The 24,713-nt window shown below is 37.2% G+C and overlaps 1 protein-coding gene across 1 annotated transcript in view; it reads left to right on the top strand.

Annotated features, from left to right (window-relative positions):
- Positions 1-21,120, top strand: part of cpne8 (copine VIII) — a 71,311-nt gene extending 50,191 nt beyond the window's left edge. The window contains exons 14-20 of the mRNA XM_065291199.2: positions 62-108; positions 274-455; positions 7,150-7,277; positions 7,791-7,893; positions 8,613-8,670; positions 18,037-18,110; positions 19,458-21,120. Coding sequence (XP_065147271.1) covers positions 62-108; positions 274-455; positions 7,150-7,277; positions 7,791-7,893; positions 8,613-8,670; positions 18,037-18,110; positions 19,458-19,673 — 808 coding nt within the window. The 3' untranslated portion in view covers positions 19,674-21,120. The remainder of the gene's footprint in view (positions 1-61; positions 109-273; positions 456-7,149; positions 7,278-7,790; positions 7,894-8,612; positions 8,671-18,036; positions 18,111-19,457) is intronic.
- Positions 21,121-24,713: the final 3,593 nt, after the last annotated feature.

Genomic DNA, 24,713 nt, shown 5'->3' with positions numbered 1-24,713 from the left:
TTTATTCTCAGAAATTGAGTCACATATGTGCTCACGTTACTGTTTTTGCTTTCACTTTCAGCACGCAAATAAATTTCACGGTGGCGATTGATTTTACAGCATCAAACGGTGAGTCTTTCTCTACAAATAATCAGTTAAAGAGATTTTGTAAATTCGCAGCCTCTTCGTATGTTGATAGCATTTTATTTTGACTAATGGTGGTATTTTAAAGAGATACAGCAATGAAGTTCAATGTTCGGATGGAAGAACTATTGTTTGGTTTATTTTTGACAGGCAACCCTTCCCAGCCTACCTCTCTGCATTACATGAGCCCGTATCACCTGAACGCATACGCGCTGGCCTTGAGAGCCGTCGGAGAGATTATTCAGGACTATGACAGTGATAAGATGTTCCCTGCACTGGGGTTTGGTGCAAAACTGCCTCCTGACGGTCATGTATCTCATGAATTCCCCCTGGTGAGGAAGCTTGTAGTTTATATTTAAACAGTTTTGTTTGTTTTCAGGCAGCACATTCTTGTTTGGGTATCTTGTGCATTCACATGCAAAGTCTTGTGCTGATTATTATTAATAAGCCAAGAATGTATACATTTATGCACATGTCTTAAAGCGGCAAGCCGTAACTTTATCAGTTTTTTTTTATTATCAAAAATCGCTGTTTAAAACTTTCTCCTTAGCTTAACCCAATTTGCAAAGCTAATCTCATAATAAGGATTTATAATTTGAAGTTGCCTATCGGGAGATGATTTTGTGGGTCAGACAAAAAAATAACTCTGCAAATAACTGCAATTTTATGTTTCAAACAGAGGTGGCAGTAGACAAGCAAAGTTACGAATTGCAGCTGTAGTTTTTCTCAGGGTGTTTCAGTCAGCTTTCATGTTTTTTGAATAATTTTTAATTGTTTTCCTGCCATTGACAAGTTATCTCTTTACTTAAAAGAAAACGTTCCCTGCCAATGACGAGTTTTTAAGGCAATCCATATTTCCGCTATTAGGTGACACTCTTACTGTAGAATCCACTGATCCAAAAACAGTAAAAACTCTGTGTATGCTCTGAATCTGGGCCTGTATGTATAAAGCCGCTCTGAGTAAAATTTTAGTCTTAAGTGTGTCAAAATTCTAAGAATGACGTCATTGTACTCTTATTCCTAGACTTAAGCTTAAGTTTGATTTATAAAGCCTCCTAAGTGTTAAGACTAGGTCTCAGCTCCTAAATTATTTAAGAGAGCTTGAGAGGTCTCTTAACCTAGTTAAGAGTGACAAGAGTGCAGCAGAGAGGCGGAGTCATGCACTTTACAACAAAGAATGTGTTAGAATGACTTTAATTCAAATGTATTTCTATAGAATTTTCAACACACTGCAAAAAATTACTTTCTTACTTAGTATTTTTGTCTTGTTTTCAGTAGAAATATCTAAAAATTCTTAAATCAAAATGTATTTTCTTGATCAGCAAAATGACCTAAGAAAATAATACTAGTTTTTAGACAAAAAATATACAATTTAAGTGAATTTGTGCTTAAAACAAGCAAAATATCTGCCAAAGGGGGTGAAAAAAGTGAAAAAAGAATTTTACTTGAATTAAGTATTTAAGAAAAAAGAAATCTTATTTAATATTTTTTTTTCACCCCATTGCCAGATAATTTAGCTTGTTTTAAGGACAATTTCACTAAAATTGTATATTATTTGTCTTAAAACTAGACTTATTTACTAAGGTCAACTTGCTCATCAAGAAAATGTTTAGATATTTCTACTGAAAACCAGACAAAAATACTAAGTAAGAAAGTCATTTTTTGCATTGCAAATATCTTGTTGCATTGTTGCAAAGCAGCAAATTTACAGTAAATACATGTTAGTATATAGACAGTAGATCGGAATTAATATAACATTATGAAATATAAAGAGTATAGGGTTTTTTATATAATGTATATCAGTGGCGTGTTTACCATTTTGGGGGCCCTATGCAAAGTCCAAGAACCAAGGCCCCCCATGCCCCAGCATTGCCCAAGGTTTTTCAATTGAATTGCACAACAATAATATTCAGTATATAGAATTAAGTGATATATATATAAACCAGGTTTATTTTGTTTTACACTGCTTAAAATAACACTAAATTGTTACAGTTTGGTATGACAAAAATTCTTGGTTTAAAAAAAAATATTTCGCGCCCCTTAAAGATATATCTTTTGCTTGCAAATTTATTATAGGATGTATTTAAAGCAATGTAATTAATACTGCAACTTCAGGATCTGACATCTTACTAAAAAACCAAATGAGGAAAAAGAGGAAGCATTAGATTATTACTGATCTAACAAACTGAACTAACAAACACCAGCAAACAATACTGTAAGTTGGTTATTGCTTGAATTTATGAATGGGAATCACATAAAACTCTCATGTTCATATTGCAAAAACAAACTTACTGTGAGGTACAACAAAGCATATAGACATACACTAAAGATGAGATTTTTAATGACAATGATAAGATACAGAATATGAATGATTTATGTATTTTCGACATGATTTAAACCCCTGCGTGGTGTCTTTATCATGTTTATACCTGTACGAGTGTGGAACAAAAAATGCGTGTCACCGATCAAACCAAACCACCAATCACAAGTGTGAAGCCCCGAAGTCTTTAAAGTAAACTTGACCATCGAGTGAATGTTGTGCAGTTAAGACGAGAGCACAGAGCGAGTCGAGCGAGCGCTCATTCCAGCACTTGTGTGGCTGCATTTGTGTGCGCTGTGCAGAGGTGCGCTGTCCCGTAGTCGAGTTCGCTCATGAAGTAGTCTGTGCCCTCGCGAGGATGCGCGCATATATTATTCTGCGTGCATACTTGCAGATCTCTCGCTCGCGCGTGCTTTATCCGTGCCTAAGATTTGGGTCTGAATAAACGTAACATACTTTCGCACACCTTGTGGCCAGTAGGGGCCCCCCCAAGCCCGCCAGGCCCTACGCAATTGCGTGGTTTGCGTGGTGGGTAAGCACGCCATTGTATATTATATTACACAATATAATATACAGTATAAAATGGATAATATTAGTGAAAAGTATTCAAGTGCTTGCACAGTACCAAGATTTTTTATGGGATTATCAAGACAGCATACTTAAAGGTATATAGCCTACATTTGCATAATATACACTGTAAAAAGTTAAAGTTGGATCAAATTATTGGTAATGCCTAAATATTTAATGTTTTATCAAATTAAATTTCTCAGTTTAAGTGAAATAATTAAAGTTAAAAATGTTTAAATATTAGGTGTTACCAATTGAAGTAAGTTTTTAAGTAGCCCCTTTTACATTTTACAGTTTATGACAGGTAAATAAAATACCATAAAATGTAAATAAAATCTACAATAAAAAATGTGAAGTATTGCAGTGACACTATTACATGTAAAGTGATATTAATAAAATCTATAATAAAACTCAAAAAATAACGTTAACAATGTTAGCAGTGAACAAGCCAAAGGTGAAAGTGACAAAGATGGCAAAAATTACAATTGTGTTTAAGTGGAGAAATCCAGCTTAACTTGATCATCTTGTTCAGGCTTGATCATCAAAGTATTTTTGATCTAAGTGTTGACCCTCATCGTACAACAATGACCCTATAAAAGAAATGGAACAAAATAAAAAGAAAACTAAATATAATATATGTTTGACAGATAATGACAACTGGTGCAACCATTTTGAATTGGATAACTTAGTAATGAACAATGTTTTTGCTGGGTAAGACTAGTCAGCCGAGATCCAGTTAAATTTTTTTTAGCAACATGACGCAATTGGTGACATTAACAACTGATGACATAAACAATTGAATGTTAAACAAGTTGTTTTGAAATTTTCAATCACAATCAACGACCATGAAAAGCTAATTTTATGGGGAAAATGATAAATACTGTAGTTGTCGCAGTTCAAAATTCAGGTACTACACAGATACGTTTGTATGGCACCATTGGCATTGTGCTACTACAACCAATGGAAAGCAGGCAGTAAATGATGTTTGTTTACATTTCTTGCAATCACAGCAGAGGACATTTATCATGATAAGCATTAGACCAGATATACAGTATATCCCAGCATGCCCTATAACTCATGTCACTTTCACCTTTATAAGAGCTGATTCATCTGCTTGCAACCAATGGTCAATGGATGCCATGCAATCCCAGTAAAGTATGCTACTATAGATCACATTAGTTTAGCGCATTCACCACAACTTCACAAGCACTAAAACTGGGGTGTTTTGCCATGCAAATTGCAATTTTTGGGGCATGTATGCACTGTTACTCAATTTGCATAATGATCTTAGTGAATAGGGTGCTCAAACATAGACAGTGCATGCATAAATGACACTGGCAGTGGCTGGATTTTTTTGAGTAAATTTCCCCTTCAGTCTGTTCCAGGGGAGCCCGCAGCACTGAACATTTCACTAACGTGAGAAACCAATTTCAGTTCATGGAATGTAAACTAATGATTTGTTGGGGGGTCAGAGTATCTGCTATTGAAAGAGAAGTTGGGGTTAAATATATTCAATAGATTTGTGGCAGGTGGTGTTTGGATGGGCAGTCTCATTCATATTAGACAAAGGTGTACACCTCTGGAAGTGTGACAAATTGATGAATATGTATTAGAGACTTCAGAAACAAGACAAAGATTGATAGAAATGAGCAAATTGATGTTACCCACAGCTGTATCACATTTCCAAATTCATGTTTCTTTCATTTTTTACGCCTTCGTTCTTTTCAAAACCCACAAAGCTGTCCCTGAAAATCTATCCCATAATCCTATTTACAGTGGGACACAGATCCTTCTCATACTGATGCATTGCCTGAGGGTGCAGCTTCCCACACAGTGCTAACATGCAGAAAAACATAAACATACACACACAAACAACTAAGGGCTGAACACCCAAGACTCCATTTGTACAGTATTTAGTGCAGCATTAAAGCTTTTCTTGAGCAAATAGCGTTTTTTACAGACTTCTGGTTCATGAACATTTGTGCTAATTGCAACTCTTTATCGGCTACATCTTGTTGTCGACATTAATGATAAAGAATAAAACATTATAAATGTTGCTGATGGTCAGCGGCATAGCAATTATCCGAAAATGTGGTGTTCCCAATAAAAACATTGTCCACCCAAGTAATAATGGTTGCAGTGCCCCTGCGAATAAAGTGAAATATCTGCAACATCACCTTTAACAACATCTCTTGGGTTTCACCCCACTTATTTAAGTATCTAGTCATTTATGTAATACTGTTGCATTGCAGTGCATGTCTTGTGTGCATGTTTGTGTTGGGACACTGCATGGCCAAAGGTATATGGACAACATATTACATAGCTTGGCATAGCAACTTTTAGCTTTGCACAGCAGTAAATCTCACTATCAAAATGCTCTCAATTGGCATAGAGTTTGTGTCATTAAGATGTCTATATAAAGTGAGGATTTAGGCACCACTACTGCTGTACAGAGACATCAATGCTCAAAGTTAGCCTCCGAAGGCGGCACTATCCATCTTCTCATACTTCTGGACCTTAGTGCAATTTTTAACACTATAGATCATAAAATTTTTATAGATAGACTAGACAATTATATCAGCATCAGTGTTTAGGCGTTGGCCAGGTTTAGTTCTTATTTGTCACATAATTTCACTTTGTTAAAGTAAATGAACTCAAAGCAACACCAAAGAGTTTTTTTACCTAAAAATTACGTTTCCAAAAAAGTTTCAGTGGTTCATCCACCCAAAATAAGGTGAACGGTACTTTCACATTCGCTTTAGAGCCCTCTATCGGCCAAAACCGCACTAAAGAAGTTTCCAGCCGTCGGGTAGTGGTCCTGTAGTTGGAGTGAAAACTACAAAAACTTGCTTTACGACAGACCTACAATCCAATCAGAGCCAGCTATGCTGCAGTATTTACGACAGTGCTAATGAACAATTACGCTTCTAACCTGTAGGGGGAGCAAAGAGCAATAACTCTTTAGTTTTGCTTTAAATTTGGTGTACCACAGGGATCTGTTTTAGGCCCATTCCTTTTTTCACTATACATCCGTCCTCTAGGACAGGGGTTTTAAAACTTTTTCATGCCAGGGACCCCCACATATGATGAACGTTTAGAGAGGGACCCCTTTCCTATATGTGTTTCCTATATATTTCATATACTGTATAAAGAAACATTTACACTGTTAGATAAACAGTAATCGTTAATTAAGACTGCATTATTTACAAACAAAAAATTCTAGGAGATATTATCAGGAAACACATGTCAGTTTTCAAGTTCACATCTCCCCAGAACCTAGTGATACCCACCAGTTTTCAAGACAGATATACCGATATTGAACCGAATACATTACTGATAGAATACAACTTTTTTAAATGGTTGCAGTGTCGTATTATCCTTCACAGTTAAGAATCCCAAGTGTGATGTTAGAGAGCAACCCATAATGTAATGGTCACAATTCCAATGTGTCACACAACATTCTTCCATCTTAGAAAAAAAAGATGGCAAATGCTTTCTGCTTCAGATTCCAAGAAGGATATTCATGCATTTATGACCTCACAAACAGATAACTCAAATTCTTTGCTGGGTGGGCATCCTGCAGGGGTACTAAATGACATCAAATCGCAGCAGCAAGAGCGCTTAGTAGATCAAAGAAATACAATCGCTTCCAGCTTTGCAACCTTCAGGTTACAAGTTTGACTCTCTAACGATTCAGTATGAACTTACAGCAGGTACTTAGGGCCAGATTTACTTATAGCTTGCGCCAGCACAAACCATCATATTGGCGGTAAATAAAGATGTCGGGATTTACTAAAGACGCGCAGTGGATAATTAGCTTTAAAAAGGTGTGGTTTAGTTATTTTTGCGACCCTGAACTAATTTGCGCTGCTCTTGGTAGAATGCGTTGGTCATTATGGAAATCAGCTGTTGTGGTTGTGTTATCTAATTTTTGCTTTTTTTGTTTTTACCATATTACCACTCCCATTGGCGCTTTTTTGGAATTGCGCTCTCGCGCTAATTTGCCCCGTTTAGTAAATCTGGCCCTAAGTAAGAAGTATGTAAAACAAACTCTTATACATGTATATTACTCATAAAAGTATCTGCTAAATAAATAAATGTAAATGTGTTTGCGTATTTCTTGTGTTGTTTCCTTACAGAATGGAAACCCTAATAATCCATACTGTAGCGGTATAGATGGGATACTAGAGGCTTATTATCAGAGTCTGAAGTCGGTTCGTCTCTATGGTCCAACATACTTCTCACCAGTCATTAATCATGTAGCACGGTAAGACCAATAGATGACTTTTTCCCTGGCGCTATAGTTAGTGGTTTATTGCGGTGCTACTTCTTTGATTCCAGATTCAAATCACAGTATGACACTTTTGTACACATTGTTTTGGCTAGTTAGTATACAAACTATGTTTGAATTGGGAATTGTTCTTAGTGTCTATTAAAGGTGGGGTGCATGATCTCTGAAAGCAAATGTGGACATTTGAACACACCCCTACCCCAATACAATCTGGACACTCTTTTGATAGACCCGCCCCACACATACACAACCAGGCAACCATATCGGCTAGTAGACACGCCCCTTACTGCTGATTGACTACAAGTGTGCTTTGGTAGTCGGCCGGCACCCCCCTTTAATAATGCATTGTTACTGTAGCTCAACAGCAAACCATGGGTTCTGTCCCGGGACCACACATATTTATAAAAAGCTTTTGAAAGTTTCTGTCAAATGCGTACATCTGTATGCACTGTGGGATATTTAATAAAACGTAGCTTGCTTCTTGTGCAGGTATGCATCGCTGGTAAAGGACGGCTCTGAATATTTTATCCTTCTCATCATTTCTGATGGCGTCATCTCTGACATGGCTCAGACTAAAGAGTCCATTGTGAACGTAAGTACAGCAATACAGAGCATCTGCAAACTTCATAGCCTTCGAATGTATGAAGAACAAAACACAGTCATTTATAATCTTTTTTTTTAAGGCATCCAAGTTTGATTAGTTTGTAAACAACAGCCCTACCCATTAATTGTTCTTCTCTCTGGAAGACATTATTGTTGCATAAAATGAGACTACTGTTTCTCAACGGCAAAGAAAAATTGTTTCTCTCTCCACTCGCAAAACTCACAGATGGCTTTTTAGGTATGCCATTACAGTATGAATTATGCAGAATTAGAAAAAAGCCTTAAATTGAATCTATTTGTCATTCCTTCAAAAACATGTCGAGACACTGAAATGTGATTTTGTAAACTAGATTGAACAGGCTGTGATGGTGAGAGTTTCTTGAAGCCCCGACAGAAGGTGTAAATAATGTGTAGATGTAAGGGCACGTCATGTTTCGCAATACCAGGCTGAGCCTCACAAATGCGCTTCATTTTTCATACTTAATTATTACGTCCTTGTGGCACATTTTGTGAATAGGATAGAAATAGCCCTTGAAACTTTTAAAGATGTACTTTTTACACACTCAAAAAGTAACACATACAAAAGTTTTTTTAAATAGAGTTTTTTTTGACCCTAATAAAAGTGCATCAGGAAAATGCATTGATTTATATGAGGATTGTATTCTTGCGGCTTGATTTTAATGAGTGAATTGTTTCTCTCTGTTGAAGGCCTCTTGTCTTCCCATGTCAATTATAATCGTTGGAGTCGGGCCGGCTGAGTTTGATGGTAAGAAAAGAGTGAGATGTGTGTCTGTGGGGTATTGGGATATGACGTTAGACACAGCAGATCAAAAGAGAAAACCTGTTTTATTCATCTTCCTATGAGACCAATCAGATGATTCCTGGAACACCATTATGTGCTAAAAGAGCTTTGAAATTTCCTGTGGCTTATCACTTCATTAGGGAACCTCAGTACCTCTCTTTTCATCTGTGGAGAGCGTGACCAGGTTACTTTATGCTGTAACTCTCCCTCATTTAAATGTATTTAATTTTTCAGTCATTTGTGAGTGCAGTCTCCTAAAGTTTTTGTCAGGAATTTCAGGCCAGAACCCAGGCGCAGAAAGCAGTTTTAACTCTGAAGAGATCCTAGGGACATTTTGTGCCATTTTGATTTTTAAACCATCCTAACTGTGATGATTGAATATTGCCCAAAAATGCCAGAGGTTAATAATTTTTTGATAAATTTTAGAATTTTGGTTTCATTTTTTAAAAATTAGCTTAAAATGGCTAAGCTACACAAAAACCGACACATGTGATCCTAGGGACAAACAATGCCCCATTGAAAACCATTATCCAACTACCATTTTTGACCCCCCATTTATCTGAACATAAACTAATACATACCTTTATGTCAATATATCATTTTGAACTACTGGCCTTCAAGTTTTGATTTTTATACTTGCCACCAGGTGGCGCTACGTTTTACCATTTCATGCATTCATCAAAATGTCAAAATTTTTGCTGTTTTCTACATACCGCATTGCAACTGAAAAGATAAACCTTTAATGTTGAAAAATGGTGTGTGTGTGTGTGTGTAAAAAAGGTGTGTCTGAGTGGGAAGGGGGTGGGGTCAGGGTGGGGTGGGTGTTGAGTGGGGCAGGAGGGCATATTCAACATATCCAAATTCTTCTCTCTTTGAAGAAACATTCTGTGTTATAAACTAATTCAGTAAAAAAAATGATGAGAGGCCAGAACCGAAACAAAATCAATCTTCATTTTGGTTCTCGCTCATGTTGTTTATGCAAGGACACTGCTAACAGTATAGCAGGAGTAATGAAAATGGCAAAGCATTACAGCACACATATTTTTGGACTTTTGGAGTTTGCTCTCTACAAGAAGAACACCCTTATGTGAACCATGCCTCACCAAAAAGAGCTTTCAGAGGAGCTACAATCAATAATTGCTGGAAAGGGTTAAGAAGTTATTTTTAAAGACTTTAAAACTTCACCAGTCTACATTTGTAGCAAACAATCTACAAATGGAGACACTTTGTGACTGTTGCTACTCTACCAAGAAGTGGGCGTCCAGTCAAAATGACACCAGGAGCACAACGAAGACTCATCAATGAGGTAAAGAAACAACCCCGAATGATTTGAAGGCATCATTGGAACTTGCTTACATCACTGTTTATGAGTCTACAATACGTAAAACACTGAACAAGCAGGGTATCCACGGCAGGACATCAGAAGGAAGCCACTGCTTACTAAAAAGAACATTGCTGCATGCTTGAAGTTTGCAAAAGAGCCCATTGACACTCCACAGCGCTACTGGAAAAATGTTTTGTGGACGGATGAAATTAAGATTGAACTATTTGGGAAAAACAGCGCTACATCTGATGTAGAAAGGGCACGACATATCATCATGAAAATGAGTGGAAAATTAATTCCCAGGTATTAGACAATTTTTCAGGATAATGTCTGTACGTCTCCTGAAACTGTGTAGAAGGTGGGTGATGCAACAGGACAATGACCCAAAACACCCGAGCAAGTCCACAACAGAATGGCTTCAGAAAAACAAAATCTTCCTTTGGGACTGCCAGGGGGGGCAACCAGTTATTCATTCTAAGGGTTAATTTACTTTTTCCACTGCCATTTTGAATGTGTGTGTTTAATAAAGACATGAAATATCAGATTTTTTTGTTTAATTATTTTTAGACATATTATGTTTGTCAATATACTTGATCACATTTTATGACAAATTTATTCAGTAAACCATGAAATCCCAAAAGGTTCACATACTTTTTCTTGCCACTATATACAGTGGCACAAAAAAAGTAAGTGAACCCCTGGGAATGAACTGGTTTTCTACTTTGATTTGCCGTAAAATGTGATCTGATCCTCATCTAGGTCACAACAATAGACAAACACAATGTGCATAAGCTGACAACACAAAAATAATTCTAGTTTCTTGTATCTTTTTTTTTTTGAAAACACCCATTAAACATTCAAAGTGCTGGAGAAAAATGTAAGTGAATTCTTGGATTTAATAGCTTGTTGAACCTCCTTTGGCAGCAGTTTCTTCAAACAAGCACTTTCAGTAGCTCTGAAACAGACCTGCACATCGTGCAGAATACATTTTTGCCCATTACCCTTTACAAAACCGCTTCAACTCCAACAAGTCTGATGTAAACTGCTCTCTTGAGGTCATTTCTATGAGGTTAAGGTCTGGGCTTTGACTGGGCCACTCCAAAGGCACATTTTGTTTTTCTTAAGCCAGTCTGTGGTGGATTTACTTCGATGCTTAAGGTCATTGTCCTGCTGCATCAACCAACTTCTACTGAGTTTCAACTGGCAGACAGCCACCCTGAATTTGGGTCTCATTCACTAAGCGTGCGTACTCACAAATTTGTTCGTAAAATGTGAGTATGGATGTTTTAACTTTCAAATCATGATTTAAAATTAATTTTAGTATGAAAGTCTGAATCATGATTTGTAAATTAAACATCCGTACGCACGTTTTACGAACAAATTTGTGCGTTGTCAGGATCCTGTCAGGATCTTGTCTTGTATTACATCTAGTTCATTGTGACAGGGTTCTGACAGTACCATGTTTTATGTGGGAGATGCGTGGTTTTAGTATTGGTTTATTCTGACAACGCATTTCCCGGGTCTCGTCACTTTTTCCCCTTACTTGTAATGATTTCCAGGTGTATGTAATTTATTTTGTCCCTATTTAAAGTCCTTGTGTTTGATGTTCTTTACACGTGCGTTTTGTTCTTCCTTGATTACTATCAACTAGGGTGTTACCACTGCTAGCTTGTATAAAACTTGGGTGATGAGGAGTATGAATGGGAACAGGGGGTACAATGTGTGGATGAAATGCAGAATGCCAGAGAGGAGTAGCAATATCAGGGGGTTCCATTTCCACAAATGTCGATGGAGAATGTGAGGGTGTGGCAGCCATATTTGTTTTTGCAATGTTGTGCTGTGTGTAATATGCACAAAATAAATGTCAATGTATAAAATAAAGATGAAAAACAATTTGAAAGTTTCTCAATAACAAAAGAAAACAGAATAACAACCCTATGTGGTTTGAATAAGTCTATTGACTTTCCCCAACAGTCCCATTCTTCTAACAACTCTCCACGAACTACGTTTCCAAGTTCTAAAGCCAGTGGACCCCCTACAAATCATTCGGTTACTGCTTTCACTAGAAAGACCTCAGCAAACAAGAAAATTCAACTATCTGTGTCTGTTCCACAACAGTTAGTTGTTCCTTTAAGCATTGGCTCCTGGAACGGAAAAGCCATTGTGGATACGGGGGCAAGCTACACACTGCTGCACGAAAATCTTTGTAAAGAGATTAGTGCACAAAAGCTTCTTCCTTGGACTCGAGGTCCTCTTTACTTAGCCAATGGAAAGGCAGAGATGCCTCTAGGATGGATAAATGTTTCAATCTCTCTTCATCAGAAAGTTTTCTCCATATCTACTGTTGTTCTTCCTGCCAAAGCCTTAACTTATGCTGTTGTACTAGGGTTGGATTTTATTTTTTCTAGTGGCCTGCAGATCAATGTGGCAGATCATAAATATTCATTTAAATCTCACCCTACTGAAAATTATCCTTTCCAGCCTGGAAATGCCAGTCTGCCTGGCACTAATGACTCCCAACACCAAAAAGGGAAGACAGAAGGAACAGATTCCAGTCTTACCCTACTAAGTTCTGTTCCTACTCCTCAATGTGCTATCCCTCAACCATCCACCTGCCTTGATGATAAGACATTGATAGACATTGCTGTAGATACGGCCTACTTACCTCCTGAAGACAAGCAACGGCTACGGCAAATTTTGGAATTAAACCCTCAAGTGTGTACACTTCGTCCAGGACGTACTGAAGTCTTCAAACATAAGATTTATACCACACACCAAGTGCCTATAAAGCAACGACCATATCGCACCACCCCTGCAAAACAAGCGGTCATAAAAGAGCAGCTGGAGGAGATGTTGACCTCTGGAATCGTGGAACCATCACATTCTGGATGGGCCTCACCAGTTGTATTAGTACCCAAAAAGGACGGAAGCCTTCGATTTTGTGTGGATTACAGGAAGGTTAATGCGGTTACTGAAAACGATGCCTACCCTCTTCCAAATATTACAGAACTCCTGGAATCTCTCTCTGGAGCTTCCATCTTTTCCACCATTGACCTTAATTGTGGTTATTGGCAGGTAAGCATGGAGCCAGAAAGTAAAGCTAAAACTGCTTTTATTACCCCTACTGGACTATTCCAATTTAACACAATGCCCTTTGGATTAAAAAATGGACCCGCCACCTTTCAAAGGATGATGGAGACCATATTGGGAGAATTGCGTGGAAGTATATGTTTCGTCTATATCGATGACATCATCATTTACTCCCCCTCTGTAGACCAGCATTTCATCGACCTTCAGGTTGTCCTCCACAAACTACAGATAGCAGGACTAACAGTCAATCTCAAGAAAAGTAGATTCTGCTTGCCAGAAATAACTTTTTTGGGGCATGTCGTCAGTGTTAAAGGAGTCGCTGCAGACCCAAACAAAGTGAAAGCCATACATTCCTACCCAGTGCCCACCAATATCAAAGAGGTCCAACGCTTTTTGGGCTTAGCCGGTTGGTACCATCGGTTTGTACCTGATTTTTCAAAGATTGCTGAACCTCTGAATGCACTGAAGAAGAAGGGATGCAACTTTCACTGGACTCCTCAATGTCAAACCGCCTTTGAACATCTCAAATCATGCCTTACCTCTCCTCCTGTCCTTGGTCATCCTGACTTACAGTTTCCATTTACAGTCTACACAGATGCCAGTGATACTGGATTGGGGGCGGTGCTGACCCAAAGAAAGGACCAGGGACTGGAACAAGTGATTGCATATGCCAGCCGAACCTTAAACCGTGCAGAAGCCAATTATTCGACCACAGAGAAAGAGTGTTTAGCTGTAATTTGGGCTTTGGAAAAATGGCAGCACTATAAATTGTTCACTGTGGTTACAGATCACTCAGCACTTCAATGGGTGATGTCCTCCACTAAAACTACTAGCCGTCTAATCAGATGGGCTCTAAGGCTTCAGAGATTCGATTTCATCCTTGAATACCGGAAAGGAAAATTAAACATGGCACCTGATGCCCTGTCTCGAATCCATACTGGTTATGGTCTCTACACCAGTAGTCAAGAGAAGTTGGAGAAGGTGGAACTTCCTATTTCCCCAGCTGTCATCTGGAAGGAACAGCACAATGACCCTGCAATCATCAACATACTTCAAGCTTTAGCAGAAATTGACAAAGATCCTGCTCTAAAGGACCGATATGAAGTAATTGAGGATACCCTTTACCACAAAACTGACCACCAAAACCATCAAGCTCATTACAGACTATACATACCTGAGAATCTTAAACTGCCTATCTTACACCACTATCATGCAAGTCCTTGGAGTGGTCATGTAGGTATATACAAGACTTACAAACGAATACACGATGTGGCATTCTGGCCTGGAATGTGGATGGACGTTAAACGTCACGTGAAGAGGTGCGTTAAATGTCAGACCCTAAAAGGCGAGAATCAAAAACCTGCGGGCAAACTGCAACAAACGGTCACTACTCGACCAAATGAAATGGTTGGTGTAGACCTTATGGGACCACTACCGCGGAGCACTCAACAAAATGAGTATCTTCTAGTCTTCGTAGACTACTTTTCGCGTTGGGTGGAATTCTTTCCTCTGCGTAAAGCAAATGCTCAAACTGTTGCATCCCTTCTTCGGAAAGAAATCTTGACACGATGGGGAGTGCCAGACTTTATCTTGTCTGATAGGGGTGCACAGTTTATTTCTTCAGTGTTCCGAGAATTATGTCAAAAATGGGGTGTGGAACCGAAGCTTACTACATCCTACCATCCACAAACAAATATGACTGAGCGAGTCAACCGCACGCTTAAATGTATGATTTCTGCATTTGTGGATGATGATCACCGGAAATGGGATCAATACCTACCGGAACTTCGTTTCGCCATAAATTCCGCTGTTCAAGAAACTGTCGGAATGACTCCGGCCGAACTTCAGTTAGGAAGGAAACTTCAAAGCCCCATGGATAAGGTGCTACATGGCACTAACCTGACTCCAGACTGTTCTTCATATGATACAGTTCATCATCTGGCTGAGCTTCGAACCAGAGCCATGGAATGCTGCCAGAAAGCACAAAAGAGACAACTTCGAAATTACAACAAAGATAAACGGGATGTTACCTACAAGGAACAAGACCGGGTATGGATACGAACATTTCCACAGTCTAGTGCTCAACACCACTTTACTGCTAAACTAGCAAAGAAATGGAAAGGACCGTACCGTATTGTGAAACAATTGGGACCCCTTAATTATCGCATCTCCCTAGAATCCAACGGTGAGGACGTCCGCACAGTACACGTGACAAACATAAAACCTTGTTTCCCCACTGCAACCGAACTAGCACAACAAGAAAAGGAAAGGATCAAGGAAATATTTGATGAATCTTCAGAAGAAGAGGAATTCCTTGGATTTTAAGTCTCTCCTTCACAACCATAGGTTGTTTTTTCAAAGGGGGGAGAATGTGGCGATATAAAAAACCCAAGCTGTATACATTTTTTAAAAATGTATATAAAATGTATACCTTTTTTTATATACTTGCCACGAAATGGCGGAAGTTGCGAAAAACGAAGTTTGACAGAATAAAAACGGAAGTTCTAGGTCTGACATCATGATTAGTGTAAAACAAGACTCATTGGTCAGGTTCCCGGCCTGGACTTTTAATTTGAAGTCAAGTTCAAGTCCGTGATGAGGCGTCAAGAGAGCGACAACGTCAGCGTGAATCCTGGGCTCGCCACTCTGTAACCGAGGTCTCGTGGCTCGTTCCGGAGCTTCCTTAATGTGTGCGAGAGAAAGTGGTCAAAGGGGTGACGGATTTATGTTTTGCTATCCTTGCCGAATGTGGAATGTGCAGGCAACTCTATGACTGGTTGCTGAATTGCCGAGGAGATTCGCTATATCGGCTGCTGCAGGACTGTTCCGGACGGTTTCGTTTGCCGCAAGTACTTTGTCACACACACACACACACTCACGCTCAAGTTCACGCTACACATGCATTCTCTTTTAAGAGCGAGTTCCGCTGAAGAGAATCTTGACTTTGTTTTTTTTTTTTTTTTTTTTTTGTGGACATTGAACTTTGAGCATTTATAAACTAAAAACTGTCTTAAAATGAGTTCGAGAGCAACTTTGTTTCATTTGCTCATAAGGTGAACTGGTGGACAACTCTTTTGGTTTTTGTTTTTGTTTTTCTAACTCAAAGTTCTTTTGAAGGTGTTTTGAATTTTTTTGTAAAGGAACAATTGCAGGGCAACACGGTTGCTGATGCCTTTGGATTTAAATGAACCATTGTTTGAAAGTATAAAATGTCTATGATTCGTATGGGTTTATTCATTGTTTGCTCTTTCATGAGTTTTCTTTAATATAACTCTGTGAATGAATTTTTTCTTTGTCATAAATTGAATGAATACTTCATTGTGTTTCGGTGGCACTGTCTGATGTTATCCGGGAACTAAATAATTTTTTTTGACTTGGCAATTTTTCCAAGTCTGGCGCCCGAACTAAATAAGTTCCATTTTCTTATTCTTTATATTATACGTTCGGGGTGGCACCGTTACACTGTGTTCTTGTGAGTTTATATCAAAGAGTATTTTTTGTGCCTAGTGTTATCGTCTTGTTATTTGTGCAGTTTAGTGTTATATATATATCTTGTCTAGTTTAGTGTCAGTTTAGTGTCTTGTTCATCTTGTTCTGTTTTACCCCCTCGTGGGTTTTGTTTTTCTGTTTTTTTTTCAATAAAGTATCTGTATCATTCATCCGCCGTCTGCACTTGGGTTCTTCCACACCAAAACCTCAAATGCGTATGCATGCTTAATGATTGAGACTCAATATCCTATAGGATATTTTGTTAAACATGGAAATTCAATGAATTCAAGCATGCCCTAATCATGATGTTCCCTCCACCATATTCACTGTTGGGATGATCTTTTGATGTTGGTAAGCTGTGCCCTTTTGCGCCATATTTTTACCTAACAATTAAACTTTTGTTTCATCGGTCCATAATATATTTTCCAGTAGCACTTGGGTTTGCCATGGTTCTCTTTTGGAAACTTCAGGCTCACAACAATGTGGTGTTCTGCCGTAGACACTGTGCCTGTATGGTACTGTAGACTCATAAAAAGAGATGTGTGCCAGTTCCTATGATGTCTTCAAGCCTTTAGCTGTTACTCATGGGTTCTTTACTTCAATGAGTATTCTTCCTAAAAGTGCCTTTCTAAAGTAATAAACTGTCTCCATTCATAGACAATTTGTCCAAATGTTTTGAGATTGTTTTGTATCCCTTTTCAGCCTTATGGAGTCCAACAACTCTTGATCGGATATCTCGGAGAAGCATGGTTTTATAAGAGCTGATGCTTCTTAAGAAAAGCAATCTTAAAATGTTTGAGTGTCTTTTTATCAATCAAAGTAGCAACTAAACAACACATTTAAACTCATTTTATTTCTGACACAAATTAGCTTTCATTAAAGTGATTAGTCTTTGTGTTCACTTACATTTTCTTCCAGCACTGTAAATGTTTTAAAAAGGAATTATTTGTGTGTTTGTCAGCTTAAACACATTGTGTTTGTCTATTATTGCGACCTAGATGCGGATCAGATCACATTTTATGGCAAATCACTTTAGAAAACCAGTTCATGCCTAGGGGTTCACATACTTTTCTTGCCACTGTATATGCCTCCCTATGTATCGAAGTACATTCCTATTAGAAAGCTGGAAATGCAGACTTTTTAGTAAAGCTGAGCACTGTGTAAGGAAAAATGTGAAAGAAATCTGTTTCTCCCTGATATATTTTTGTTTTTTAAAGAAAAATTAAAGTTAATTTATATTCAGGTTTGGTTATCTCACCGCAGTCATTTCAGTTTGTGCTCTTTGAACTCATTTTATATCTGCTACATGAAAGTACGTATTTGACTTCATATGAAAACCAGTGATAGCGCTCTTCGCCTTAACAGTTTTGGCCGAGGGGATTGGGCGAAGTGATGGTTTCACAGTGTCATTTTCTTCTATTTCACAGAGATGATTGAACTGGACGGAGATGAGGTCAGGATATCATCCAGGGGACGCTTCGCCGAGAGAGACATTGTTCAGGTGAGCATTTCTGCCCTGTTTCCTAATGTGTCCTATCTGTGGAAAGAAATATTAGAGCAATTTAAGTTTGTTTTCATCTTCATGCCCGTGTACCATCTCTGTGATGTGCTGTCAATTACCAGAGAAGATAGATTTGTCTCATTCTTCAAATGGGAAACAGTAAACCGGTTATCATGAAAGTCTTGCCCCTTAGGCTACTAGTGAAAATGCATTACTATATATATAAATGTTTCTTCAACTATGAGCAGTTTTATGTCCCTCGGGATGGTAAAAACTAAAAACTGTCCCAGAAAATCTTACTATGCATTCATTATTTATTTTGCTACAATTCAAATGTCTTTTATGTGTATATACAGTTTTTTATTGTTCACCCTTGTACTGGACACAGAATATCAATTTTTAAAGGAATATTACACTTTTATAAAAAAAAAAATCTGATAGTTTACTCACCTCCATGTCATCCAAGAAGTTGATGTCTTTCTTTGTTCAGTCGGGAAGAAATTTATTTTTTTGAGGAAAACATTCCAGGATTTTTCTCCATATACTGGACCTCAACAGTTTCAATGCAGCTTCAAATGGCTCTAAAAGATCCCATAAGGGTCTTATATAGCAAAACAATCTTCATTTTTGCCAAAATAATATTATGTACTTTTAAACCACAACTTCTTGTCTTGCACTAGCTGTGTGATGCACCTGCGTGACCTTACGTATTACATAATCACTTTGAAAGGTCACGCATGACGTAAGCGAAACTACCGTTCCAGTGTTTACAAGTGCGGAGAAAGAGGACCGTTTTGGTGGTGTTGTATGTGAAATGATAATAATTAATGCCTTTGTGTATGTTTATTGTTTAATATGGTCCACAAGTGTGTGTTTTACATATGTAACGCATGACCTTTTGATGTGATTACGTAATACGTAAGGTTGTGCTGGCAGCAAGTACAAGACAAGATGATGTGGCCTAAAAGTTACTTTTTTTGTGAAAATGCTAGATAAGACCCTTATGCATCGGTTGGGATCGTTTGAAGCTGCATTGAAACTATTGAGATCCAATAAAGTCCTGGGGTGTTTTTATTTAATTTAAATTATTGGGATTTAATATAAAAGTGAAATAATCCTATAAACTATGAGTGAGATATTTTTAATTAATTATTATTTAAATTTTAATATAAACTTTTATAAGAATAAGGTCTGACATTTTGTTTATTAATCAAGTGATGCTTCACTGAATTATTAAATTAAATGCAATGCACCATATATTTTCCTGTTTGTATACATTAGATTAAATGTTCCTCGAAATTGCCCTTTAATTACTCCCAAAAAAATTCTAATTTTTTCTTTAAACAGTTTGTTCCTTTCCGTGACTACATCGATCGCAGGGGTAATCACATTCTCAGCATGGCCCGCCTGGCAAAGGACGTTCTTGCGGAAATCCCAGATCAGTTCCTCCAGTACATGAGGAGCAGAGGCATCAAGCCGCAGACTGCGCCCCACTCCACGTCCTCCAAACCTCCATCAACCTCCGTCGTACCCTCCGTCCACTCGCTTCAAACACAGATCTGAGCGAGCGCACAAACAGCGCGTCGTCCGTTCGTGTCACTGTTGCTCTCAGGACCACACGAGGTCTTTCTGAGGAAACGGCACGCACTCAGTACATGAGCATATATCGGGGTGTCGTGTGACAGCTCTTCACCCGGTACCGTCTTTTGTGCAGAGTTTTAGATGGACTGTTTTTAACTATCGAGTGGCCTCTTCGTTCAAATGTCAAATATGACTCCACTATCTGCGTGTCTCACGTACATCTTTTGTCTGGCGACCTCGAAGCAAACGTTTACAATCGTACCATTTTTTACATGGATGTTTTTGTATCTCTATGAAAACATGAACTGCCAAAGCTCTGAGCACGGGAATTTTCACTCATTTTGTTACATGAAGGAAAAAGCAAGAGTTTGAGATTATAGAAAAAGCCACTCTCGGTGAGATGAACTGTTTCTAGAAACACATTGGTGCGTGGCCTTGCTTTCATTTTCTTGTGTTTGTCAGACTGTAAAGAATTAATGCTCAGCTTTCACAACATAAGCACAACACATTCAGAGATCAAAACAAAAAGCCTTACTTTCAGTTTAAATCAATACTGTAGGTTACACAGAATAAATATTTTCAGGTCATACCCTACCATTTCCAGGTTTTTGTTGACATTCTGTGAAACGTTGTCTGGGTGAACGAACATCATATGGGTTTGAAATGGAGTAAATATGACATCATTTATATATTGTTGTATAAACGATTTCTATAAACACAGAACTGTAGCTGCTCTCGATATCTGTATCCAAGCACAGATGTAGCATACTTTCAAAACGCGAACCACACAAGTGACATGTTTTGCATGCAGTTTTGGGGTAAACTTACAGTTTAAATGCAGGTTTGTTAATTGGGTCATTCTACATCAAATTGCATCTACACATTTCTATAGAAAACCACATATTACATAGATATATAATGTATTAAATCATCAATTTCAATACATCTTTAACTAACTTATAATAGCATTTATTGTTTGTAAAAACAATATTTACAAATATTAATGTTTTGAAAGTCGCTTGCATGAAAATATGCATGTCAATTATAATGCATTTTGTAGTTACAAGAATAGATTTGTTGTATAATGTTTACCAGGGGTTTACCAATTGAATATATATAAAAAAACTTTTTTTTCACCTCAGATGTTTCATTTTAAGTGTTTACACTGTAAGACAATACCGAATATGTTTTTATGTTACCGTAACTTATAAAAACAAGTTGAAATTGTTTAACTTGTTTATAACTTAAAATAATAGGTTGAATTGACTTACAAAACCAAGTTGTTTAAACTTCATGTTCCTTTTTTACAGTGTAGTTGTTACCAATTGAAGTAATTTTTAAAGAGCCAGTTAGATGCCAATTTTAAGCATCCTGTCACTGTTAATAAGTCCCGGACAACAGGTTTAAGTGCATGCAAAGTAAAAAACAACACTGTAATTTCCTTAAAATATACATTTAAAATTACCCCATTTCTCAGAGATCCCCAAACAATTCGTGTGAAGCCTTTCAACAAACCCCACCTCTCAGTAGCCTTCTCTGCTCTGATTGGTCAACTGACACAGTCTCGGCACAGATCAGTGGCACAGACCAACAATAGTACAACATGATTTTCTGAGAAGACATTATCGACATCAAAACGCAACATTCATCATTATTCCAAACTATAAAAACGACGACAGAAACTAACGTTTTTACACTCATTTAAGCATTTATGTAAGCTAACTGGGTCATAGCAAAACCGTAAGTGCAACATGCCAGTCAACATATAGTCATTTGGCCCATTTGCTAACTTGACTCCCTGACAGTATATTAAGAGTTTAAACAACAACATCAATACACATCTTTCATCATTAATCCAAGCAATAAAAACAACGACAGACACTAACATTGTACACTCATTTAAGCAAGTATGTAAGCTAACTGGACCATAGCAAAAATGTAAACACTGAGTTAGTGCAACATGCGTGAGCCACTTGCTAACGTGACTCTCAATACACATCATTCATCATCAGTCGAAGTTATAAAAACGATGACACAGATTAACATTTTTACACTCATGTAAGCAAGTGTAACCTAAGCTAACAAGGCCATAGCCAAAATGTAAGTGCACATGGATTAGCCGCTTGCTAATGTGACTCCCTGACAGTATATTAAGAGTTTAAACACCAACATCAATACACATCATTCAGCATTAGTCCAAGTTAGAAAAACGACGACAGACATTCACTTTTTTACACTAATTTAAGCAAGTGTAACTTAAGCTAACCGGGCCACAGATTAACTGCAACATGCATTGCTAGCGCAGCTTACTGATAAGACATTACCCTAAACTAGACATTTTAGAACACAGTGTAATAAAGTAATTTTAACCAGTGATTCTTCATATCTTCATCCTTTGGTAGTGAAAACAACACAAATTGAAAACATAGCATGATATGATGTTTACACACTAACTAGTTATAGTGTGGGCAGGTCAGAATTTTTAGTTTCTCCTGCGGGCAAGGATTATTATGTAAAGTGTTCGTATTACGTAGATAAAGACAGGCACGAGATTCAACCCATATGACGACTCGTTTCAGCGATTCAGAGTCGACTCCCTACTTTAGAAGCCAATAACTTTATTAATCGTGCACTTTTTGGTTCAACTACTTTGCACATTGTTTACATTGCACATTGATAGACATGTACATGTTACACTGCAATACAGGTCAGTTTCGATCTGTGTGGCTCTTTAAATAGATTCAACTTTCACTTTTTAGCATATTAATTTATATATCCATATTAAAAGTAAATGGTTTTAGGAAAGGATTTTATTTTATTTTATAGATTCTTTACAATTATTTGTAGAATGACCCAATTAAATATGATATTTTGTGTGAGACCAAATAAAAATATATGTATAATGTATATTGACTAAATTGTGACTAAGTTGTCACTTAATGAGTAAATAGTTTTTTTTTAAATACATACCATCTTTTGTTTTCCAGTACGTTTCAGCACCAGAACCAAACATCACTTACTTTCTCCTCATTTAAACCTTTAACACGAATAAAAGCTGCTGACATGACTGGAGATACAGTGTCCGGTCAATGTCAGGAGCTCACATCAGGTATCTCTGCTTTAAAGCCTTCAGATTTCAGACAGAAAACATTGCAGTGAGCGTAACAGCTCAGACTTCTTTTATTTTACATGACAGTGCTAACACTCACATCCATACTCTATCATCTCTTTATAAATCATGCAGAAAACATGCATCAAATTTTAACCGCGTATGCTTCAAATTTGGAAACGAGTCTTTTCGTAGCATATGTGATGAGTGTCTTAGTGGATACAGCAGTCTTCCTCATTGCTCAAATTAAACACAAACTTTTACAAATGAAGGCACTTTTATAGAATATTTTTTAGGAAAACAAAGTAGCCGACCTTATTTATATCTTGACCCTGTGCTAGTGACAGTATCATTTAAAATTCGGTTTATTTACTATTATGGTCTTAAGCACAAATCAGTCATGCGTTATCTCAATCCCACTCAAAATTACGAGTTTGATTGTTTATTTAAAGTAGTTTTTACTGAACTCTTTTCATTTCTTTGTTTTAAAATGATTCATATGCTATTTGATTGCATGGCTATAATAAATTGTTTACAGTAACAGATATTGTGCATTTTAGCTCAGGTGTGACACCCTCGTATGTAAAATAACTAGTGACAATGTTGCTTAGTAGTCATTATTAGGGCCAGCTTACCAGCACTATGACTCATTACGCACCTCAAGAGGTTAAAGGTCATTGAAGTCTTTGCTCAAGTGAACTAGCAGTTAACAAACACTCATAAGAACATAGCTGGGGTCATTTAAGGCCCTTTCTCATATAAAGACAAATACTGTTTACCTTTGTTAATGATGAATTGATGGTTTTGGTATGGCTTGCATCATGTTTGCCTGCAGCATGAGCAGTATTTTGAAAAGCAAAACTTTTGTAGGTTGTTTATTTGTGAGGTATAACATTTGCCTTAATAATACATTATTAATTTGTGCCATGCCAAATCTACTATATTATATTATATTATATTCTTGCATTCTTCTGATTTTTAAAGCACTTTCTCTTGTGCATTGTGTCTAGATTAAAGTCATGTGAATGGCCTGTTATCATGCATGCAGGTGCTGTTATATATCGGTGTAGTCTGGCATTGATTGCACTCAAGTAGCCGGTAGCACTTTTTAAATGAAGGAATTCAATATTTCCTATTTGATTATGTTGCTTAAGATTAATCATCATCTCTGATGCTCTCATTTTATAGTTGCTTTTATGAGACAAATCAGTATGTGTAGTAATAATATGAATACATTATTACTCTGACAGGATTTGTTATGACCAACTAGATCAAAGCAACAATGATTTACATATTATATGAAGTGTGATGTAATGGCTGTAATGACAATTGATGAAATGATCCCCCTGTTTATTTTATGAATAAACATTAAACACTTGAAAGTCTTTGTTTTGTTTTTTGTCCAGTTTATTTCATTCGGTGAGTTTGAGATTATAGTTTTTTTAAGCATGACACAAACACAGATCATGGGTTCGATTTTCACTGTACAAACGGTTTGATCTATTGGAAATCACAGTAAGTCGTTTTAGATAACCATCTGAATTAAATACATAACATGTAATGTTAAATGTATGTTAGTTCAGAGATTTATGATGCTATACTTTAAATTATACTGTATTTATAAAATGCTTTTTATTAAACAAAATCTTTTATGTTTGGTTGACATTTGCTTGGTTTTACACTTTAGAAAAGCAAAGTTACAAGAGACATTACAGTACACTACATGCAATGGCACAATGAACCAATTGCAAATAATTTAAAGGTATAAGTGAAAAAGATGACATCATAATGTTATTATACAGTGTAGCTGATAACACAGTGGTTTATTTTGGTCACCAAATTTTGTTTTATAAATATTGTTCAATAATATTTTCTTTCTATTATTCTCTAAATGGCACTGTGCAACAACATAT

Source organism: Paramisgurnus dabryanus, chromosome 23, assembly GCF_030506205.2.
Source record: "Paramisgurnus dabryanus chromosome 23, PD_genome_1.1, whole genome shotgun sequence".
In the NCBI taxonomy this organism is placed as follows: domain Eukaryota; kingdom Metazoa; phylum Chordata; class Actinopteri; order Cypriniformes; family Cobitidae; genus Paramisgurnus; species Paramisgurnus dabryanus.
Note: the sequence above shows the minus strand (reverse complement) of the source record. Positions and strands in the feature narration are given on the sequence as shown.